The sequence below is a fragment of the Phoxinus phoxinus genome (assembly GCF_949152265.1).
Source record: "Phoxinus phoxinus genome assembly, chromosome: 5".
Taxonomy (NCBI): Eukaryota; Metazoa; Chordata; class Actinopteri; order Cypriniformes; family Leuciscidae; genus Phoxinus; species Phoxinus phoxinus.
In genome coordinates this window covers 6,712,805-6,732,350 of record NC_136880.1, presented here as the reverse complement: position 1 = coordinate 6,732,350, position 19,546 = coordinate 6,712,805, and the positions used below count along the sequence as shown (strand labels likewise).

The 19,546-nt window shown below is 39.5% G+C and overlaps 1 protein-coding gene across 1 annotated transcript in view; it reads left to right on the top strand.

Annotated features, from left to right (window-relative positions):
* The first annotated feature begins 1,284 nt into the window (after nucleotides 1-1,284).
* The window catches only part of LOC306998448 (histamine H3 receptor), a 35,715-nt gene continuing 17,453 nt past the window's right edge, over nucleotides 1,285-19,546 (top strand). Inside the window, exons 1-2 of the mRNA XM_079612538.1 lie at nucleotides 1,285-1,618; nucleotides 4,118-4,284. Of these exons, the coding sequence (XP_079468664.1) occupies nucleotides 1,372-1,618; nucleotides 4,118-4,284 (414 nt within the window). The 5' untranslated portion in view covers nucleotides 1,285-1,371. The remainder of the gene's footprint in view (nucleotides 1,619-4,117; nucleotides 4,285-19,546) is intronic.

The following is a 19,546-nucleotide window of genomic DNA, read 5'->3' as shown; positions in this document are numbered from 1 at the left end:
CCCAGATAGCAAACTGACATCGAATCAATGTGGAAACGACGTTTCTCGTGACATTGAAACAACATCGTTTTGCTCATCGAATTAACGCTGAATCAACGTCAGATACGCCATTCAACTTCATTTCAATGTTGAATCGATGTTTTATTTTCAGTGTAATAACGTTCTGATATACCGACCAAATATTGAACGTTGATTCAACGTTGAAATTTGATTGATGATACTAACCTTTACAACTAAAAATCAACGTTGAATCGACATCGGTCTGCTATCTGGGAACGTAACTGCATTTTATTTTATTTTTTAAAACGTTATGTTTATGCATCGGGCTAATGCAAACAAAGACTGATTGTGCTTTTACAATATGAACTCTAGGCTATGCTCGCTAACATAACATTAAATTCTTTATCTTATTTTTTGTTTTTTACTACAAACTAAAGCAGTGGACTATAATCATTATTATAACACCATTTAATTGATAAAAGCATCATTGTACTCCGTGTTAAACAATCAGTATTATCTCTGTAAACACTGCTGGGTCATCTGACCAATCAACGCAGATTAGGGTCGCGCAAAGGAGGGGTTTGGAAAAATGAGTCGTTGAACGAATCATTTGGGAGTCGGTGAGCAAATCAGGTAAAAATAAATGCATATTATACGACAACAAAAGTGTTTTTTGACATTGCATGCACGTAAAACTGTTGTTGGGGACTCCCTAAACAACATTAGGAACATTTTAAATGTCATAAGGTGCCCTTTAAATTAAGGTTTAATGAGACTAGGTGTGATGTAACTTTGAATGTGCCTTCTGTGTCTAGCAGTCTAATTACAGTAATAAAGTGTAATACTTTCATGAATGTGAAAGGGCCTGACTTGCACTGATAAAATATTAAGCATTCAAATGTGGTCTTTGGACAGGTGTTCGTCAGCTGGGTCTCCATAGCTCTGCCTTGGTCTCCTTTACTGGGTCATTTAACAAAAACTGCTTTTGAAATCACTGCAATTTCAGTCAAGAAATCTAGCTGCTAAAGTTTCAGACACATTTGTTGAATATAATAATTGGAATAGCCTATGAATTGATTTCATGAATCGACTTTTGAATAATATGTTTTTTAAATTCTTAAATGATGTTCTGTACATTTTCTGTGATTTCATAAATGGGATAACTTGATTTACGTGACACTTTAACAAGTTTTTTTTTTTGCGGATTATGTCAGTAGGTATATCAGAAAACCTAACAATCGTCCTTGACGCGCGCCGTGGGAACGGGTAAGGGGCGTCAACTGCGCGCACACGAGACATTTACTAGACCAATTCATCCTTCACGAGACACATGAAAAAGACAAGCTCGAACTGAAGACCGTGAAGCTTTCGATGGGTAACCATCACGGCGATCCCAACATGACCCGTGAACATACGGTCAGTAACTGGACCGCCGTGAGGAGAGACTCGGGGTTCGCGGGTCCGGTGCTCGCGGTGCTCACGGTCATGATGGTCATATTGATTACTGTGATTGTATGTGGCAACGCACTGGTCATCGTCGCCTTCAAGATGGACAAGAGTTTGCGCAAACAGAGCAATTATTTCCTACTTAACCTGGCAATCTCAGACTTCCTCGTTGGTAAGTAAAGTTCACAGAGAAGTTTCATGGTGGGTGATTTTTAGTCAGAATGAGAAATCCTCGACAGGATTCTAGGGTGAATACTACAATTTAACAACGTGAAGAACTGGGTTGTCTGAAATATTGCTATCAGAGAATAACATTTTAACTATAATAATAAATACTAGTTTGTAGTAAAATTATTTAGTAAGATTATTTTCTAAATATATTAATAAACTATATGCATGATGGTCGAATTGTTATTTTTTTTATCATACGCTTAAAATATATATTTTTTGCTGCTATGTATAACACTTTTTATATCAACAGATATTTAATAATGTGTACATAAACAAATACTTGTATTTCTCCATAATACTCAAACAAGAGTCTTAAAGAACATTAGACTGTATTAAAATAGAGTTAAATGAGTTCTGCTGAAAGTACACCACTGAATTAAAGTGAGAATGTTCTGTTGCCCTTATTCTTCACATCATTGTGAATTTGCTGTATTTGTTTGGGCAAAGAAAGAAAATATTGCATGGCTTCCAATTATTTTTTTAAATGTTTCTCCCTGTATTATGTCAAAATCTTGCCTTCTCAAATCATGGTGTTAAAAATAATGCTCTAAACTCATTAATCACTCTATGTGATGTATTATATATGTGTCCACCGTTGTTAACTAGTGATGACAAAAAAATATTCTTGATGATTCTATCACTGTCAAGTGATTTAGGCCACATTTACACATAGCCGGGTATTTAGAGAAACGAATATTTCTCCCCCTCCGTTTTCAATAATAACATCGTGCACACAACCCGCATAAATACGCCGTCGAGCGCCTTTATAACTATGCTAAACCTATGGGCGGCAGTGTAGGGAGAAGGATAAAGCCATGCAAGCCAATCAGAATCCTCAGAATCGACAAGAGAGAACCTAAAACCCCGTTTCTCCCAGTTGACACGACAACATATAACCGGCGTTTTCAGAAATCTCCACTTTGGCCGGAGTTTTTAGAAATAATCGTTTTCTGGGATAAAAACGGCGTTTTCGTGTAAATGACAGGCCAAAACGCAGAGAAATATCTGCGTTTTCCCATCGTGTAAACGGGGCCTTAATCTGCACGGGTCCCACACTTGAAAGGGGTTACTTACTCACAAGAATGAGACTTAAGTTGCCTTTTCTCAATTTATTGTAGAATCTCAGTAGGTGAAAAACCTTTAAAACCACATAACAAAACAGTGTAAATATTTACAGCAATGCACAGTAATTAAACCCCACAATCTCACACTGTACGTAAACCAATTTATACAGATTTAACTTGATAAGCATTAGCACAATACTATTTATTTTTACTAACACTAGTAAAATAAAAATAAACTGTTGAGGAAAGCAAATGGTGTGAAGCTAGAAAGTATTTGAACGAAATCGCTTTAAGGCAAATCAGTCTTGTTCCACCGTCCACATGATAGTTCAGTGTTGGCTGGCTGCACATTACAGTCTCCATGCAAAGCAGTGCTTGTTTTCTTGTATAACTTGAATTCTGAGGCTTCTCATCTTTTTTGTCTTGCCTGTATTGATTTGACTGCTTACGCTCTTATTACTCATTCGAAACCTTGACTAATTGTATGTGATTGGATATGCACTTTGAATGGGACCTTTTCTAATTGTACTGTAAGGAACTTTGTCTTTTATTGTATTTATATTATATTGCTATAATACATCTCCATATACAAATAACATTTACCGTTTTCTTATTCATAAGTGATTTGCGTTAAATTAATACATTCATGTGCAGCTAGTTAATATGTATAAGTATTAATTCATATTTTTTTACTTTTATACTTTTAAGTTGCATTTGTTTGGTTCTTTTTCAATCTCAAACAATTATTTTATTTGTATTATTAAGAGGTTTGCACAAGAGTTACCTGTAAACTGTGCAAACATTAAACTGCTGAAATTAAATGTCTTGCTTTGGTTTACACTGGAAGTGTTCTATTAACTCTGCTAAATTATAATCACTGAAACTAAATGAGTTTCCAAAAAACTAAACTTAATCTAACAAACCATTAATGAAACTAACTAAAATAAACTGAAATTTATAGGAGATTTGTAAACGATCTAAAAATTAACATAATTTAAAAAGGCAAAAACCAAAACAACCTTCTTTCTTTCTTTTTTGCAACAGGTTCATTGGTCACATGGATTCACACGTTGACAAACAGAAAGCTTGCTTTGAAAGTAACTTCTGTGTGAACTGTGCTTCATGCATCACTACACTACTGACAATGGACCCTTTTTGATTTCGTAATGTTGCTAATGTGACCTCCTCTTTACTCTTGACTTTAAGAGTGGTTTTTCTTTAACCATGAAAAAAATCCACCCCCCTTTTTCACCCTTTACAACAAGGTTGACCGCATCAACACCAACTGACTGGACAAAACGTTGCAACAACACACATTTTTCAGCTTTATTTGAAGAATGACTATAATTTTGTCTTGTGATTGGTGTTCCCCACAGGTGCCTTCTGCATACCCGTGTATATCCCCTACATCTTGACAGGGAAATGGATGCTGGGTAAAGGACTTTGCAAGCTGTGGCTTGTCGTAGACTACCTTCTCTGCACTGCTTCTGTCTTCAACATCGTACTTATCAGCTACGACCGCTATCTCTCCGTTACAAAAGCGGTGAGGCCTAATTTTATGCAGAGAATTTTATAATATGGAGTGAAAGCATATTGTGCATTCAGTTACAGCAACATGTATTCATTGTGACTCAGTATTCTTAGCTCATGGCAACCAGCAGAATGAACAACAGCAACAAGCTCTATTCATGAAACTCATTCAGTTAGAAACACATGCACAGTCACAGTGACTTATTTGCTTTGTTCACTAGTCTGACTTACATGAAAGCCGAACTTGGATGCAGACTATTATGGAGTACCACATAGAACTGAACAAGATTATGATACTCATGCTTCTGTATTTTTAAGAAGCTACATTCAATACTGATGTATTGAGGGGATTGATTCTCACATGAAATACTGCAGCTAGGGCTGTTGACGTTAACTCATGCGTTTAATTTAAAGTCCTTAACGTGTTAAAATTATTTAACCCAAATAAATTACTGAAGCACGTATTAAATTGCGTCATTAATATAACGTCAGATGATATTAGCTGAGTTTCAGACAGCTCGGGATTTGGATTTTTCCCATCTCGTTTTTGGAAATAACATCTGGGAATGCCACTTAAAGTCGGATATTCAGCCTGTGAACTCGGGGTACACCGATCAACCCAAACCTCAGAAAGTCACGTGATTTAACATCACTTCCAAGATACCGACTGCTTCCAATGAGCATAAACGTAAAAACAAATCTTAACATTAGACATTAAGTTTCAATAATAATACCTTTTGTTTTTCGTCTGCTGTTTTCAAAGCGATTTTATGTTATTTTCATGTTACAGTATGTTATTTTTACCATAATTGAGACAAAAACACAATATGCTCTCGATGTGTCATGGCGACCTCATGTGGTCAACATGTGAACATGTGTCTGATTGCCTGGAACTCACTGAGTCGGGAGTCACACTGAGCATCTACAATGCCTGTAACCCTGGAAGTTGGAAATTGCAATTCTTCTAACTGTTCAAGCCGATTTGGCTTCGTTGTTTGCCAGAAACCGCTAAACTCTGGGAAAATGTTCTGTCCAATGATCCAGTAAGCAAATTCATTCAAGTAGTCCAAATAAGCGCAGATGTAAAGAAAACGAGGCTATTTCATCAGAGTTGGCAGAGATAATAGACTCACGTTGCGTGTTCAGTGAATTATTCATTCCAGTGTGTTTCGCTTTAAAACACAAGCTCTGTCATATTCTGAGATTGTGTGAAATATATGGACTGAATGGAACGGCAAAACATCCCTCTGCTGTATGGCCAGATGATACGCAAACTACGTTTCTCAGCTGGATAAAGCAAACCAAAGTGTTGTGCTAAAGTGTTGTGCTAGTAAAGTTTTGATGGATGAGGATTGCAGTGACTTACAGGAGTCGTACAGTAAGCGTGTGTGAGTCCATTGTATTGATGCACAAACAAACTGTGTATATGCTCTCAACACACTGATCGCACATTGTATTTATGTACGGACACATTTCACTATATTCAGGTTGTTTCCACTCATATTCAGGATAATATTTGGATTTGTCATGTGTATGTTGCTGTTGTTAGTAATTCTGAATGGATCTGTGTACTGTAGTGGGTATATGCAGTCAGGTCAAGGAGTTTGGTTTAGGTTTTTTGTTTGGCATATAGTCCCGTTCGGTATCGCAACTTAACTTATCTAAAATGTAAACAAGCTCTTTGCTGTTGCACTAAACACATACTATATAGAACAAAAACTTTTCTTATTTCATAGTGTAATGTTTCCCATGCATAATTGTATGAATTATATGGTCTCCTTATATCACTTGATTATTTTGTGTCCTTTTGGAGTCGAGTCTCCAGATGTCCTTTTTTGGAAAGACATTTACCTTGAAAAAAGTAATTGCACATATTTTAGCATGTTAAAGAGCAATTCAGATGCTTGTAACCCTGTTGTATTGACACTCTTGTGGTAATATTATCCTTTGTTTAAAGAATTGCACTGTCACTAATGGCAGCAGTGCATCTGTCCTACTCCATCAACCTTTCTAAATGGTAATGCAAGTCTGTTAGTTGATTTTTGTGAGGATGCTTCCCTTCAAATCACTGTCACTCAGACCAGTCCCAGCGGTAATGCTGGGATAAGTCTCATGATAGGAATGGGTGGCAGGACAATGGAGTCCCACTGGCAGCACATAAGTCAAAGCTGATGCTGATTTTGCCTCATCAAAACTGGCATTAATCCACTGCTAAATCCCACGTGTCAGGCATCTTAGCATTTGTGTAGTTTGCTCTGTGTTTGGGTTTGCAAAGCTCTTTTTCCTTGGTTTATGTTACACTGCAGAACATATTTGATGATGTAAAAAAAGGACTGAGGTGTTGTAAAGTACAATATGAACTAGCAAACATACATTCCCTTAAATACATTTTGCATTATTATCTGCTTTATTATTATCTTCCATATATTGGAAGTCTCCATACTACTTGTATTTATCAGGCTACCTATCGGCTACCACAGCAGTAAGAAATTTGAGTGTGTTTACGTGTCTTGTTTTTTTTTTTACAGTGCAGAAATCTTATGCACTATAATTATTTAGCATATACCGGTTTTATACCTCTGAACCTTTACTGCATTGTTCGCACCAGACGTGATCACCGCGATCCCAGAGAAGGCCTCGCAGCTCAGGTGAGGATGCCGACCCTGCAGAGATCCCTGCGAAGGCGGAGACGCAAGAGAGGGGGACTTCATGTCAAGCTAAAAGCTTGCTAGACAAGCACGGCTACCCAGCCTCCTGCTAGCTAACGTGCAATCACTGGAGAACAAACTTGACAAACTGAGTATCAGAATTACAACGCAATGGGAATTTTTTCCAGAGACTTGGCTATCACCCAAAGTCTCGGAATCTGCCCTGCAGTTACAAACGCGCAGTTGCTTCCGGTAAGACCAAAGGGGAGGTGTAACAACTCATGGTGTGGAGTACAGGTTGTTTTTAAGCACTGTTCACCAGATGTTGAGATGCTGCTTCAGAAATGCCGTCCCTATTATCTACCATGGACATTTGGTGCTGTGTTTTCGGCTGCTGTTTACACTCCTCCGCATGCCAACTCATCAGCAGCGCTTGGCAAACTCATTCTGTCTGAGCCCGACAAGCATAAAGATATTAATGTCCTAGACCGACAGTTAAAATCCCATTTTTTTCTCATACCTATGACACATGTATGTTTGTTTGTGTGGAAAGCCCGCTTTTATTAAGCAACTGTAGGAAGGCATTCAGAAATGTCAACAGATGAGCGCATCAGCACGCACGGAGCAACAAGCGCCCTTAACACAGGCGCGCATGCACGTGTTTCATTGTCACGGCTACATAAAAAAATTTCCGCACACAGGAAGACAGATGTTATGGTAATATTTTACATGTATTTTAATCACAAAAACGAACGTTTGCATCAAGTGAAAACACCAGGCACATTGACTACCTACATAATAAGCTTGTTTTAAATTTTAAATGTTCAATGCCTTATCGCGCTGATGTGACCGAGCTCAGGTCGGTTATCCATCCTCTAATGTCTATGTGGTGTTTTTTATATGATTTAAGACAAACCATGATCAAATTCACAAGACAACACCATTGCTAAAAAACACGGTTTGAAATCGCTGGAGTTCCTGACCTTGTAACCAATCAGATCAAAGTGTGATCGTCAACGAGTGGATCTCTGAGCTGTTGTAAGTGAGTGGAGGCGGAGCTCATTTGCATATTCATTGAACCGCGTATACTAAATGAGGCAAGGGTGTGGAGTAACATTCAAGTTATTTTAAGGCAAAAATATATTTTTTTAATGTATATAATTTTGCTGATCAAAGGTGGGTTTTAAGGGATACAATTATTGACTTTAAGCAAACAAACCCAACTGTTAAACAAGTTAAACTCAGGTCTCCAGAAACGGAGTGCATAATGCAAGACTGTTTTGCTCAGACAGACTGGGAGGTGTTTAAATCTGCAGCCACACTGGAGGATTCTTCCATCAATATATAAGTATATGCTGAATATGTGACTGGGTACATAAGGACTGGATCATGGATCAACATGCTGTGTGCTCGATCTCTTGCATTTAGATCTGGAAACACAGAGAAGTACATTGCAGCACAGTACAAAGGAAGACCATCGTAGAGGCTAAAAGGCAGTATAGAGAGAAAATTGAGAGCTTTTACTCTACTGCTGATGCTAGGTGGATATGGCAAGGCCTGCAACACATCACAGACTATAAGAGCACTTCAGATGCAAGTAGCTCCACTGTCACCCTGCCTGAATAGCTAAACCAATTTTATGCACGCTTTAAGACCTCCAGCAGCTATACACAGAGGGGCCATTCGCACAGCCAGATCGCACAACCCCGCTTTAACTGTCTCACTAGCTGAAGTACACAAAGCCTTAAGGAGAATTAATCCTTGCAAGGCTGCTGGCCCGGATAACACCCCTGGGCGGGCCCTTAGGGGATGTGCCTTAGAGCTGGCTGATGTTCTCACCTCTACTTCAATCTGTCACTCTCACAGGCCACGGTCCCTACCTGTTTTAAAACTACCACCATTATCCCAGTTCCCAAAAAGAGCACAGTGGCCTGATTGAATGACTACAGATCAGTTGCAATCATAATGAAGTGTTTTGAGAGAGTGGTTCTGACCCACATTCAGAGCACCGTGTACCGGAAACGCTGGATTCCTTACAGTATGCCAACCGCCCGAACAGATCTACCTCGGACACCATCTCAGCAGCCCTTCATATAACCCTCTCACATCTCGAAAACAAAGACGCTTACACTATGATGGTTCTCATCGACTACAGTTCCACTTTTAACAGTTATTCACTGATAAACTGTTACAACTTGGACTGAACCTTGCAATTGGCTGTTGGATTTCCTCACTGGCAGGCCAGTCTGTCAGAAATGGAAATATCACATCAAACAGCATTGTGATGAACACTGGTACCCCGCAAGGAGCTCTAGACACTGTTCACATTCGACTGCGTTGCCAACCATAAGGATAAATTCATCCTGAAATTCACTGACAACACCATGGTTGTTGGATTTATCACTGGTGGTGATGAAACAGCATACAGGGGCGAGGTAGCGAGTCTAGTGGCATGGTGTGAAGAAAACAATCTCACTCTCAATACAGACAAAACCAAGGAGATGATCGTAGACATGAGGAAGGAGAAGAGAACTCATCAGCTGCTGATCATCCATGGGTGTGAGGTGGAGAGGGTGAGTTGTTTTAAATCCCTGGGCATCTACATCAGTCACATAACACCACCCAGATGGTCAAGAAAGCACAACAGCAGATGTACTTCCTCAGAAAATTGAGGAAATTCGGCATGGTACCAAAGGATCCTCAGCAGCTTTTACAGCAGCGTCATTGAGAGCACCTTGGCCAGCTCCATCACACAAATGTGGTAGATTTTACTTTAGATTACAGGATTTACCTTTCTCAAGTATCAAGTAGAAAAACCTTGCATTGGCTCTTATAATACATGTACTTTGTATTACCTCCGAATAGAGAATCATCATCTACCTGAGCATCTGCAGACCATCCATTCTTCAGACCTTGGGTCTTCGGGTCCAAGTGTACCCTTGAAGACCTCCAAGTGGAGCACAGTACTACCGCCTCTACATTTCCCTTTCCCCACTCACATAAGAAACGTGCTTAATTTTCATGAAGGCTTGCTTCCACACAGACATGCTTCAACGAGCATGTAAAAAATACTGTCTGAACAAATAGACATAAATGAATCCCCTAGAAGTAGAAAGGCAGGTGGTGCTGGGTTTCAGAGAAACTTTGATAGTGTGCTGCAGTGAACCAGTTTGCAGCAACACTGAAATAAGTCTGATTAAAATGGGGTTCTTCAAATCTGTCCCTCAGGGTCCACTCTCCTGCAGAGTTTAGCTCCTACCCTGATTAAACCAGTCTGCCTATAGTAATCCTGAAGGCCTTGAATAGCTTGTTCAAGGTGCTTGATTAGGTTTGGGAATGGGACCTTGAATTGAGGTCTAGATTTGAAGAACCCTGATTTAATCCTAGGGAGTTTGCAAGCTCACTGGCTGACAGATTACATTTCAGATTACCGCTCAGCTCACTCCATGCACCTCACCGGCTGACAGAATAACCATGTGTCCTGGATATGCGAGAACAAACCTCACTGGTTCTTGTGCATCAAGCAAGTAGTGTTGAGCTCTTATATTTGATGTGCGGCTTATAAGGTTTTTATGTAAGTAAAAAAGCCTTAATTAAATCTGTTTATTATATAAATAAATTGTGTCTCTTTAGAAGGCCCTGATTAAAATGCTCGATTAATATGGTTTACATGATAAAAATCAATATGAAATGAGTAATTCAATTCAGTCTTTTAGGATGTATTTATAAACTTTGAGGCTTAAACATTTTAATCTTCAAATTTTATTTTTACATCTTAATTTGTGTTCTGAAGATGAATTAGTTTCATCAGATTGGATATTAGATGAAGTGGGGCTGTAACATTCAGGCAGGCAAGGAGTGTTGAAGCGACAATTTAATTCCAGTTTCCAGGGTGTGTTCATGAAAGATAATTCAAGGAAAGTCTTAGACCCAAATCCACAACAGCTGTGTATACACACCAAGACAATAACCGACACCTAATCAAGGAAACTGAGGGGTGTAAATACACAGATAACGATGAACCAAACTAGACACGTGACAAACTTAATCAGTAACTATAGAAGCAAATGAGTACGTATTTAGAAACCTAGATAACAAAGAAAACTAACTAAACACAGAATATTAGACCACTGCTTATCAGCAAATACATATAAATCAAACCTGATGCAATCTTATATTGGTTTGATCAATGTTTGGTTGGCAACTCTGAAAAGTTCTCACAAACTGCCACTACCCATTACCTGCTTAAAGTCAATGTGAAACACTGTTCGCAGCACAATTTGCTTCCATATTCTAATATATTTTATAAAATACAATAGGATATTCAACGAGAAAATTGTAGACTTGATCTCACTCACTGGGAATTTATTGGATTTTGAAAAGTGGTCTCTATGTGATAAGTGGTAGAAAATAAGAGGGTTTAGTCAGCCAAAAAGGAAAGCAATTTCAGACATGAAACAAGTACATTCTGATGAAATATTACTTAGACTTTTTCTTTGAGATTGCATGAAAATAGGACAGAAAAAGAAAATAGGTTTGACATTTTGTTGAGTGCTCAAGCTCTCCATCATGGACAGCAAGCCAAATACGTTTACCTTCATCTAAATACGCTTTATCTCACTAAAGGAGATGCGGAGGATGGAAAACTTGCCAGACCTCATCTCCAAATATATGACCCACTTTTTTCAGACAGTGTTGCTGAACGTCTGATGGTTTGATGGAAATAAGCCACTGGATCATCTGGTAGTTCCAGCGTAGAGGTATTGGAGGTAAACAGCCTTCTGTAGGTTCTTAAGCTCAACAACACACCTGTTCTCCCCACAAACTAAAGGAATTATTGATCTTTTATTATTTGACTGCTTTTTGATCTTTGCTCAAAGCACAAAAGAAGACCACTCTCCTTAATAGAGCACAACAGTAATAGTGCTTGAGCACATTATTTGTAGAACTTGAATGCTATTGGAGTCCTTGAACAGTTGTGAAAAATACACATGTATATAATTCATTGTTATTATTTCTATTATTAGTAGTTGATAGTAGCTATCAAAAAAACTACAATAATAAGTAGATTATCGGGTGTAAACTAGGAATATTAGGCAGCAACAGGTGTGAACCTGGTTGTCTAGGATTTTATTTTTATTTAGGCATTGTTGAGTGGAGAGGTGCATAAACTACTTTTACTGTAGATAAAAGAATAATCTGTCTAACTAAAGAAACATCCTGGGATGGCCTGGGAACACAGATATATAAACCAGTGAACAGTGTGGAATATTTACTTCAAAGGTTCCTCTGATGTTTGGTTAGACTCGGGTCAGAAAGCGTCCTTGAAAATGTCTTGTTTTGTTTCCCCACACAAGCTCTTAACATCAGAGCAATGATACGAACATAAATCACAAAACGTAACGTGTGCCTTTAATCTGCAAGACAGCCATGTTTGATCTCACAGACTGCGGCTTCAGCTTCAATCAAAGCCAGTGAAGAAAGATTCTTTCTATCGGCGGCAGCACTATGACGGTGCACACACTCTGATATTGTCAGCAAAAGAAAGTGTTTGTCCTCATTCGCTACTGTGGGTTTTTTCACATTTGGTTTCTGTGTGGTGATCCTGGTTCAGTGGAGCAATGCCACACTATGTTGTTTTAGCAATCTGATAATGGATTAGTAATAAATTCGAATCTCTTTTAATCTCGTGTTAATAATTGCATGGTTGATTTATTGACTTTTCAGTTAATTTATATAGATATTTTGTAACACTTTTTAATTGATTTACACATTTCTCAAAATATTATCACATTAGTTTCACATTTGGGTCTCCATACGGGTATAGCAGCAAAATAAAAAACGGCAGCAACAAACAGGCATCTGAATTTAAAATTCTGTTTTAGAGTTACAGTAGTGAATTGTGACAAAATGACAGTAAAAGAACCAAATAAAGTAACAGCAAGTAGTGTGTAAAAAGGATTGAAGTTTGAACTTGTCAACTCACAACTTGAACTGTTTATTTGCTGAAAAGGTTGGCCGCTGCTTCAGCTCTCAAACGCCATGTGTTCACTTACAAATATGGTGTGCTAAAAATAATGTGGAGCACTGTTTCCATGTCTGTGTTGAGATATTTAAGTGTTAAAGTCCCGTTTGGGCTCTTTATTGTCCTTGTTTCCCCCATCAGAGTCCAATTGCCATGTGGACTGTGGTGATATCCGTTACCTTAAAAAACAACATGCAGGTTTCATCACGCACATTGTCATTGGCTGAATTTTATATTGCCTTCAACCGCTATACCGAAATTATATGTTCTGCTTTTCCCCATAGACTGCGCGAGCTGAACGATTATCTTTCCATTATAGCGGAGCTTGCGCAGTCTTATGGGGGTAGTCATTTCTACACGTACCTGTTTTCTGCTAGATGCGCTGTACGTATCTCTCAATGGAATCAGTGTCCTTATTGGGGAGTTTTTTGCGGATGCCGAAATATTTAATCTGCAATTTGTAGATCCGTCAACCATGCCACCACGGCATGCCCTCAAATTAATCTCTCAATTTCTCCCTGCCAAGAACAGAACCCGATTAAATCTACCAGTTATGTTCCGCGACCCGCCAGAGAGGATCACTCTTTCACTCATGTGAGCAGAGCCTCACATGTTGCATCTAACAGGCAAGTATGCAACAATTTCAACGAGGGGAAATGCCCAAGACAACGCTGTCGCTTTCTCCACATCTGTAACTACTGCGGCGGTGCCCGCGCTGTATGTCCAGTGCAGAAGTCTGTAAATAAAAGTGCAAAAAACTATCTTTCGACTCCTGTGAATGCATCTTGTCTGGCTGAGGAATTATCTCATCACCCCGACGTTAACGTTACAAATGATCTGCTGTCTGGTCTCAAACAAGGTTTTAAACCCGGCGTAGAATGTCAGCCCACTCAAAACATCATCTGCGATAATCTTCAATCCTCCCTAGCAGAGCCTGAAGTAGTAGACAAACTAATCAAAAAAGAAATCGAATCAGGATTTATGATCGGTCCTTTCGAAACACCCCGGTTGGATAAATTTTGTATTAGCCCCATAGGCGTGGCTACCAGAAAATTTTCAGGAAAAAAACGCATAATTGATCTCTCAGCCACTCACAACTCCCCGTTTCCAAGCATCAATAGTCTTATCCCAATCGAAGAATATTCTCTTCATTATCACGATATCGAACAAGCCATAACAATGATCGCTGGACGCGGCGCATAGTTGGTAAAAGTAGACATCACTTCGGCTTTCAAAGTAATGCCAATCCACCCAAATTAATGCCATTTATTCGGCGTGAACTGGGGGAAAAAGTTTTATTTCTCCGAGCATTTAACGTTCTGTAAATTTTGGAGAATTTAACAGGCTCCCCCATTCGCACGCAGTGATGGCCCCCCGTTCGTGGGCCGGGCTCAGTCCCCCCTCCGAAGCGCTGGTCGAGCCCTCCTGTTCGAATTGCAGTGAGAGCCAACCTGTCGTAGTCGTCGTCGGACGCCCGCGCTCGTGTCGCCGTGTGGGCTCCCCGTTCGCTGGGCCGCGAGGGATCTATTCCCGTGTCCCAGCCCCCTTCGAAGCGACGGTCGAGCCCCCCGACCGAGTACACGGGCGCCCTCCGTTCCCACTACTGGTTGGGCTTTCCCATCGGATGCTGCGAGGGCCCTCCCGGTCGAACGGCTAAACTCGTTCCCAAATCACGCTCGTATAAATCTCGCGTTGGATTCGAGCTGACAGTTCAACTACTGGCGGGGCTTACAGCACGCCAAATACGCATAAATAACTACATCTGAATTCATGTACGTGTGAACTAGTGAAATCTTGTTTATATGTCTATGTGGTGTTTTAAATGTGCTTTAAGACAAACCATGTGTAAATTCATAAAGACAGTCTCAAAAACGTGGTTTGAAATCGCTGGTGTTTCTGACGTCACAAACTACTAGATCAATGTGCCGGCGGGCTTTAGCATATAATTAACAGCGAACTAGCAGGTCTCGAGAAGAGCTGATATATTACGATGTTATGATGAACTATATGCCTTTTTCCACTGACGTTCTGAGTTGGTCAAAGTGTTTCTGATGATTGTTAGAAGGCAAACTGAGATGGCGAACGGGAACATGCTTTGTCACATTATTAGTTGTTTGATAACAGTCAAGCAAAAGGCTAATCATACTGTTATGTGTCCGACATTGTAAAGAGCGATACCATTGTGCAGTGTTTACCTAAGTAAGTTGGTCGAGTGGATCTCTGAGCTGCCGCATCGGGGATAATTAGCATTTTCATAGAACCTTGTATACTAAAGGTTACAGACTACAGGGGGACTTTAAGTGAGATATTTAGTATTTAACCAGAGATTTTATTTATTTAGCACATAATTGAATGCATAAAAAAGCTTTGAAGTGCAAAATATGAATGGGCGAATAATTGTTTGGGATGGAGCTATGTCTCCTGTTTATCTGATGATTCACTTAAAGCACTTATCCAAACAAAAGCTTCATTTCCCAAAGACATCATAAGCACAAGTAGATCATAACAAATCATTGGCACCATACCCTCTTCGATCCACCCATTCTCCAAAACGCTTGTCCTCTGAAGGGTCGTAGGGATGCTGGAGCCTATCCCAGCATCTCAGGCCGAAGGCAGGGAAACAACCCGGACAGATGGCCAGTACAATTAGGAGTTATTTCACAATAAACAAATGGAAACTCACTTTCATTGGCAGTCCGTTACATAAATTAACTATAGTTATACTAGTCAAACAATGGTTACTGTAGTAAATGTAGTAACACCATGGCTATTTTTAATTAAAGGTGTACTTGTATCTCATAATACTAACATGCACATGTTACAAGGTTACTGCCCCAGTGAGAAGCTAAAGCCAGACTCAGACTGCAGGAGTTTTAGGCCAATAGTATGCCTGATTTACCCCTCCCGGCATTGAGAGAAAAAAAATTGCGTCCAGAGCATCGGCCGATCCTGATGATCAGGCCAGATTATGTGGTAATGTGAGGCATTTTTCTGCTCAAATCTTAAACCTCCAATCTGCTCACGGACACATCAGGGCCTTCTCGACAATATCAAACGTGTGATATTTAGGATTTTAAATCGGGATGATTGCGACAATGATTACTTCAGTACTTCCATTGGCAATGAGAGACAAGTCTACAAGGAGACGGAAGTGAAGGAACTTTTGAAATGGCGACCGCACACAACAAGCAGCTGTACAAGTCCGGTAGACAATGGATAAAATCAGGAACGGCAAGCCGAAATGTGGGAACAACACAACTGCCTTTATAATGTCTCCTTACATAATGTCTACAACAAGTTGCCACGACACAGTACACGACAGTATTTTGTTTACATCCACGTGAGATCACATTAGGTGCTATATCTGGCACGATAATCTTATGGTAAATGGTAAATGGTTTGAGATTTGATTGCGTGATGCAACAATCGTTTTCACTAAAAATTTGACAATCGGATAAGATTTAAAAACTCTTGTAGTCTGAGGCTTAAAGGTTAATTTTTTCTTATAGTGTACATGAAAACATAAACTAATAATTTGCAGTTACTGCTTATTGAATCTTAAAACCATGACTTACAAATAGAATATTAAGTGGGTGTAATTAATTATTTTAGCTTTAGAAATTATTATTTAAAAGATCAGATGAATTTAGTATTGGTTTTGTTTTTGGTATTGACAATACTTGTCTTGAAAGTATCGGTATCGGATCGAAAAGCAGTATCGCCCATCCCTCAAGGGTGTCTGCACACTAGGCATCACTTCAGTACAGCATTTGGAAAAAGTGCTGTGTTCAGTTCGAAATTAAGTGGGACTGGATTTGGAAAAGGTCAGTGGGTGCGTGTGGACCCCACCACTGCACATTTTGTGTGTCTCCCTCATCTAACACATCTGAATCAGCTCATTAGTAGAGATTGCAAGACTTGAATTGGGTGTCTGATGAGGCAGACTTCCAAAATGTGCAGTGGTGTGCGGCTCCAGGACAGGTTTAAGAAACACTTATCAGACATGATCATGAACATGTGGATCAAAGGAATCTTGCTGTAAATTGTCATTTTTTGAGGGCTGAGCGAAACGCACCATTTTAGTGTATCTCCTTTAAAAGTTAATGAGATGCGGTTCAATGCACAGGGGGCGGAGCCTAACCAGCTCACACTCAGAGCCACGACAATCTCATCTCACAGAAAGATGATATCAAAACAGAAACTCACAGTAACGGTGTTCGAGTCGGACAATAATGCCCACAGAGCTAGAGAATATATGCTGAATAGAGATAGAACAGGTATGTTTATTTTAATTACGTTTATAACTTCCATATGTCATCTGCTCCACTATTAATACAAGCCTGCTGTAGTAGACCCCGTCTGAATGATGACCAAAATATACTGATGAGTTCAATTAAGTGTATTGTACATCACACAGAAGATGAAGCGTTAGTTTTACTGCAGAAAATCACTGTAAGAATAAACACAGTATAAGAAGTGTGCATTAAGTCGTATCCATAAACTCTCTCTCCCTTTCATTATCATGGAACATAGCGTTACACAGCGAAGTACACAAAACACTCGTTACAACTAACAGTAAAGAAATGGGTGCTTTATAAACTGGTAAACTGTATATCTGTAAAACGACTCGATGAGCTCGAGCTGTCATAAAGTGCTCGCTCTCACTTTCATTTCTGCCGTGATCAGTAACTTTAGTCCTGTCGCTCCGGAGACTGTACGCTGGATCACGAGAGCAGTTGTACTGATCAATCCTCGAGTAACAACGAGAGTAAATGAAGACTGCTATGTTTATAATAACATCCAAAAAACAAAACACCTCAATCGCTTTCAGAGACACTCTACAGCTGCTCCAGCGTCGAAACAATGGCGGACTGTGTCCAGCTCACTCTGGGCGGGGTCTATACTCAAACTACAGTGTCAATCAACAGTCGTGGGCGGGGCTTGTGCAGTTCTACGTCACATTGCATTGATTCTGAGAACAGCTCGTCCTGAGACAGTGCTTATGATTTATGGGGATTTAAAAAAAAACACTGGTTGGATTTTTATCATTATAGGGTGGTTGTGCACACACACTGCCAACACACATTTATGTTCAAACACCATGTAAAAGTGAATTTTGCATAATAGGTGCCCTTTAAAGGAAGAGAAGTAGTGTGTGTGACATACATATATTTCATGTAAATGAATTATCTTTTATAATTTTGATGATAACACTTATGTCCTAAACACCTTGTGAAACTTTTCATCAAGTTTTCTATAATCCCTCTATATTTGTGACAAACTTGCAATCGAGTCACATAGACTTCAACATTCAGCATGCAAAACACAACAATGGTAACAATTATATTTTATTTCAAGTAAATTATCAAGTTCTCTCTACACTTCTTTTTTAGTTACTAGAACTATTGTGTAAGAATACTATACTAAACAAAAGCATTTGTCAGTACAACATACTATTTATATTTCACTTTATTTGTTTTTTTTAAGGCAATCGGTTTGCATGCTTTTTTAGGTAAGTCTAACGAATGAAATTTTACAGTGTTGAGTCATTCATTCATTCATTACTGAACAGTAATAAGCATTTATGTCTGGTTAAATAATAAAATTAGGGCTGTTTTCATCCAAAATGTCATAAACATTTTTCAAAATACAATAAGCCTGCCTGAATAAATAAAAACAATTACACAACAACGAAAATAAACATAGGCCTAATATAAGTTATAATCGAATGGGCTGCAGAAAGTGCACATGCAGCGAAAAAGAAAAGGATGTCTTCGTTGCTGAGACGCTTCGCGCGCAGCCTTCAGCTTGCACTTAACTTTCTTTGGGTCATCTTTAACCTTCTCGAAATACTCCCACACTTTTGACGTTTTTTTTTTTAGAAGCCATTGTGAGCCAATAAATCCGTAAATGCTAACAAATGTGGTCCGGACGTTACAGGCATGTAGTGTGCAGCTGCTCATTGATTACATAACACTCAGCGCCGCCGCTCCCACCACGCGCATCACGCGCTGTGCCCACCAAGAGCTGAGGTGAGGGGGCACCAAAAAAATAGCCTAATGAAAAATCAATAATTATAATGCCGATTATTTCAGTATAGAAATACAGACATCCCAAAGGAAGTTCTGGGAGTCTCCCGCATATTGATAACAGCTCACTGATGCCCGCGAATTAGTTAAAATCTCCGGAATCTAGAGCGAGCGCGCCCGCGAGACAGAGACTGTGCTCCAAACCGCGTAGCGCGTGCACGGCAGAGAGAGCAAGTCCGCGCGCTTGTTCCTCATGAAGACAAAGTTTCTCGGGGTAGGGGGCATCATAAATAAATTATGCAATTATGCTTAGGGCACCAAAATGGCTAGCAGCGGCTCTGATAACACTTCCCTACTATTCGACCATGAGGTTCATAGTCGAATCAGACCTCTCCGAATCGAATCGTCGAATTCTCGACTATTAGAAGTCAGCCCTAAATTAAATAAAAATAAATGCAGTCATTTAAAAGAGCCTAAACCTGCAACCATAGATAGGGATTTCTGGGGCCCCTGAAAAAACATAGATGTGGGCCCCCACTGCCCTCCACTCATATCATATACAATATAAGACAT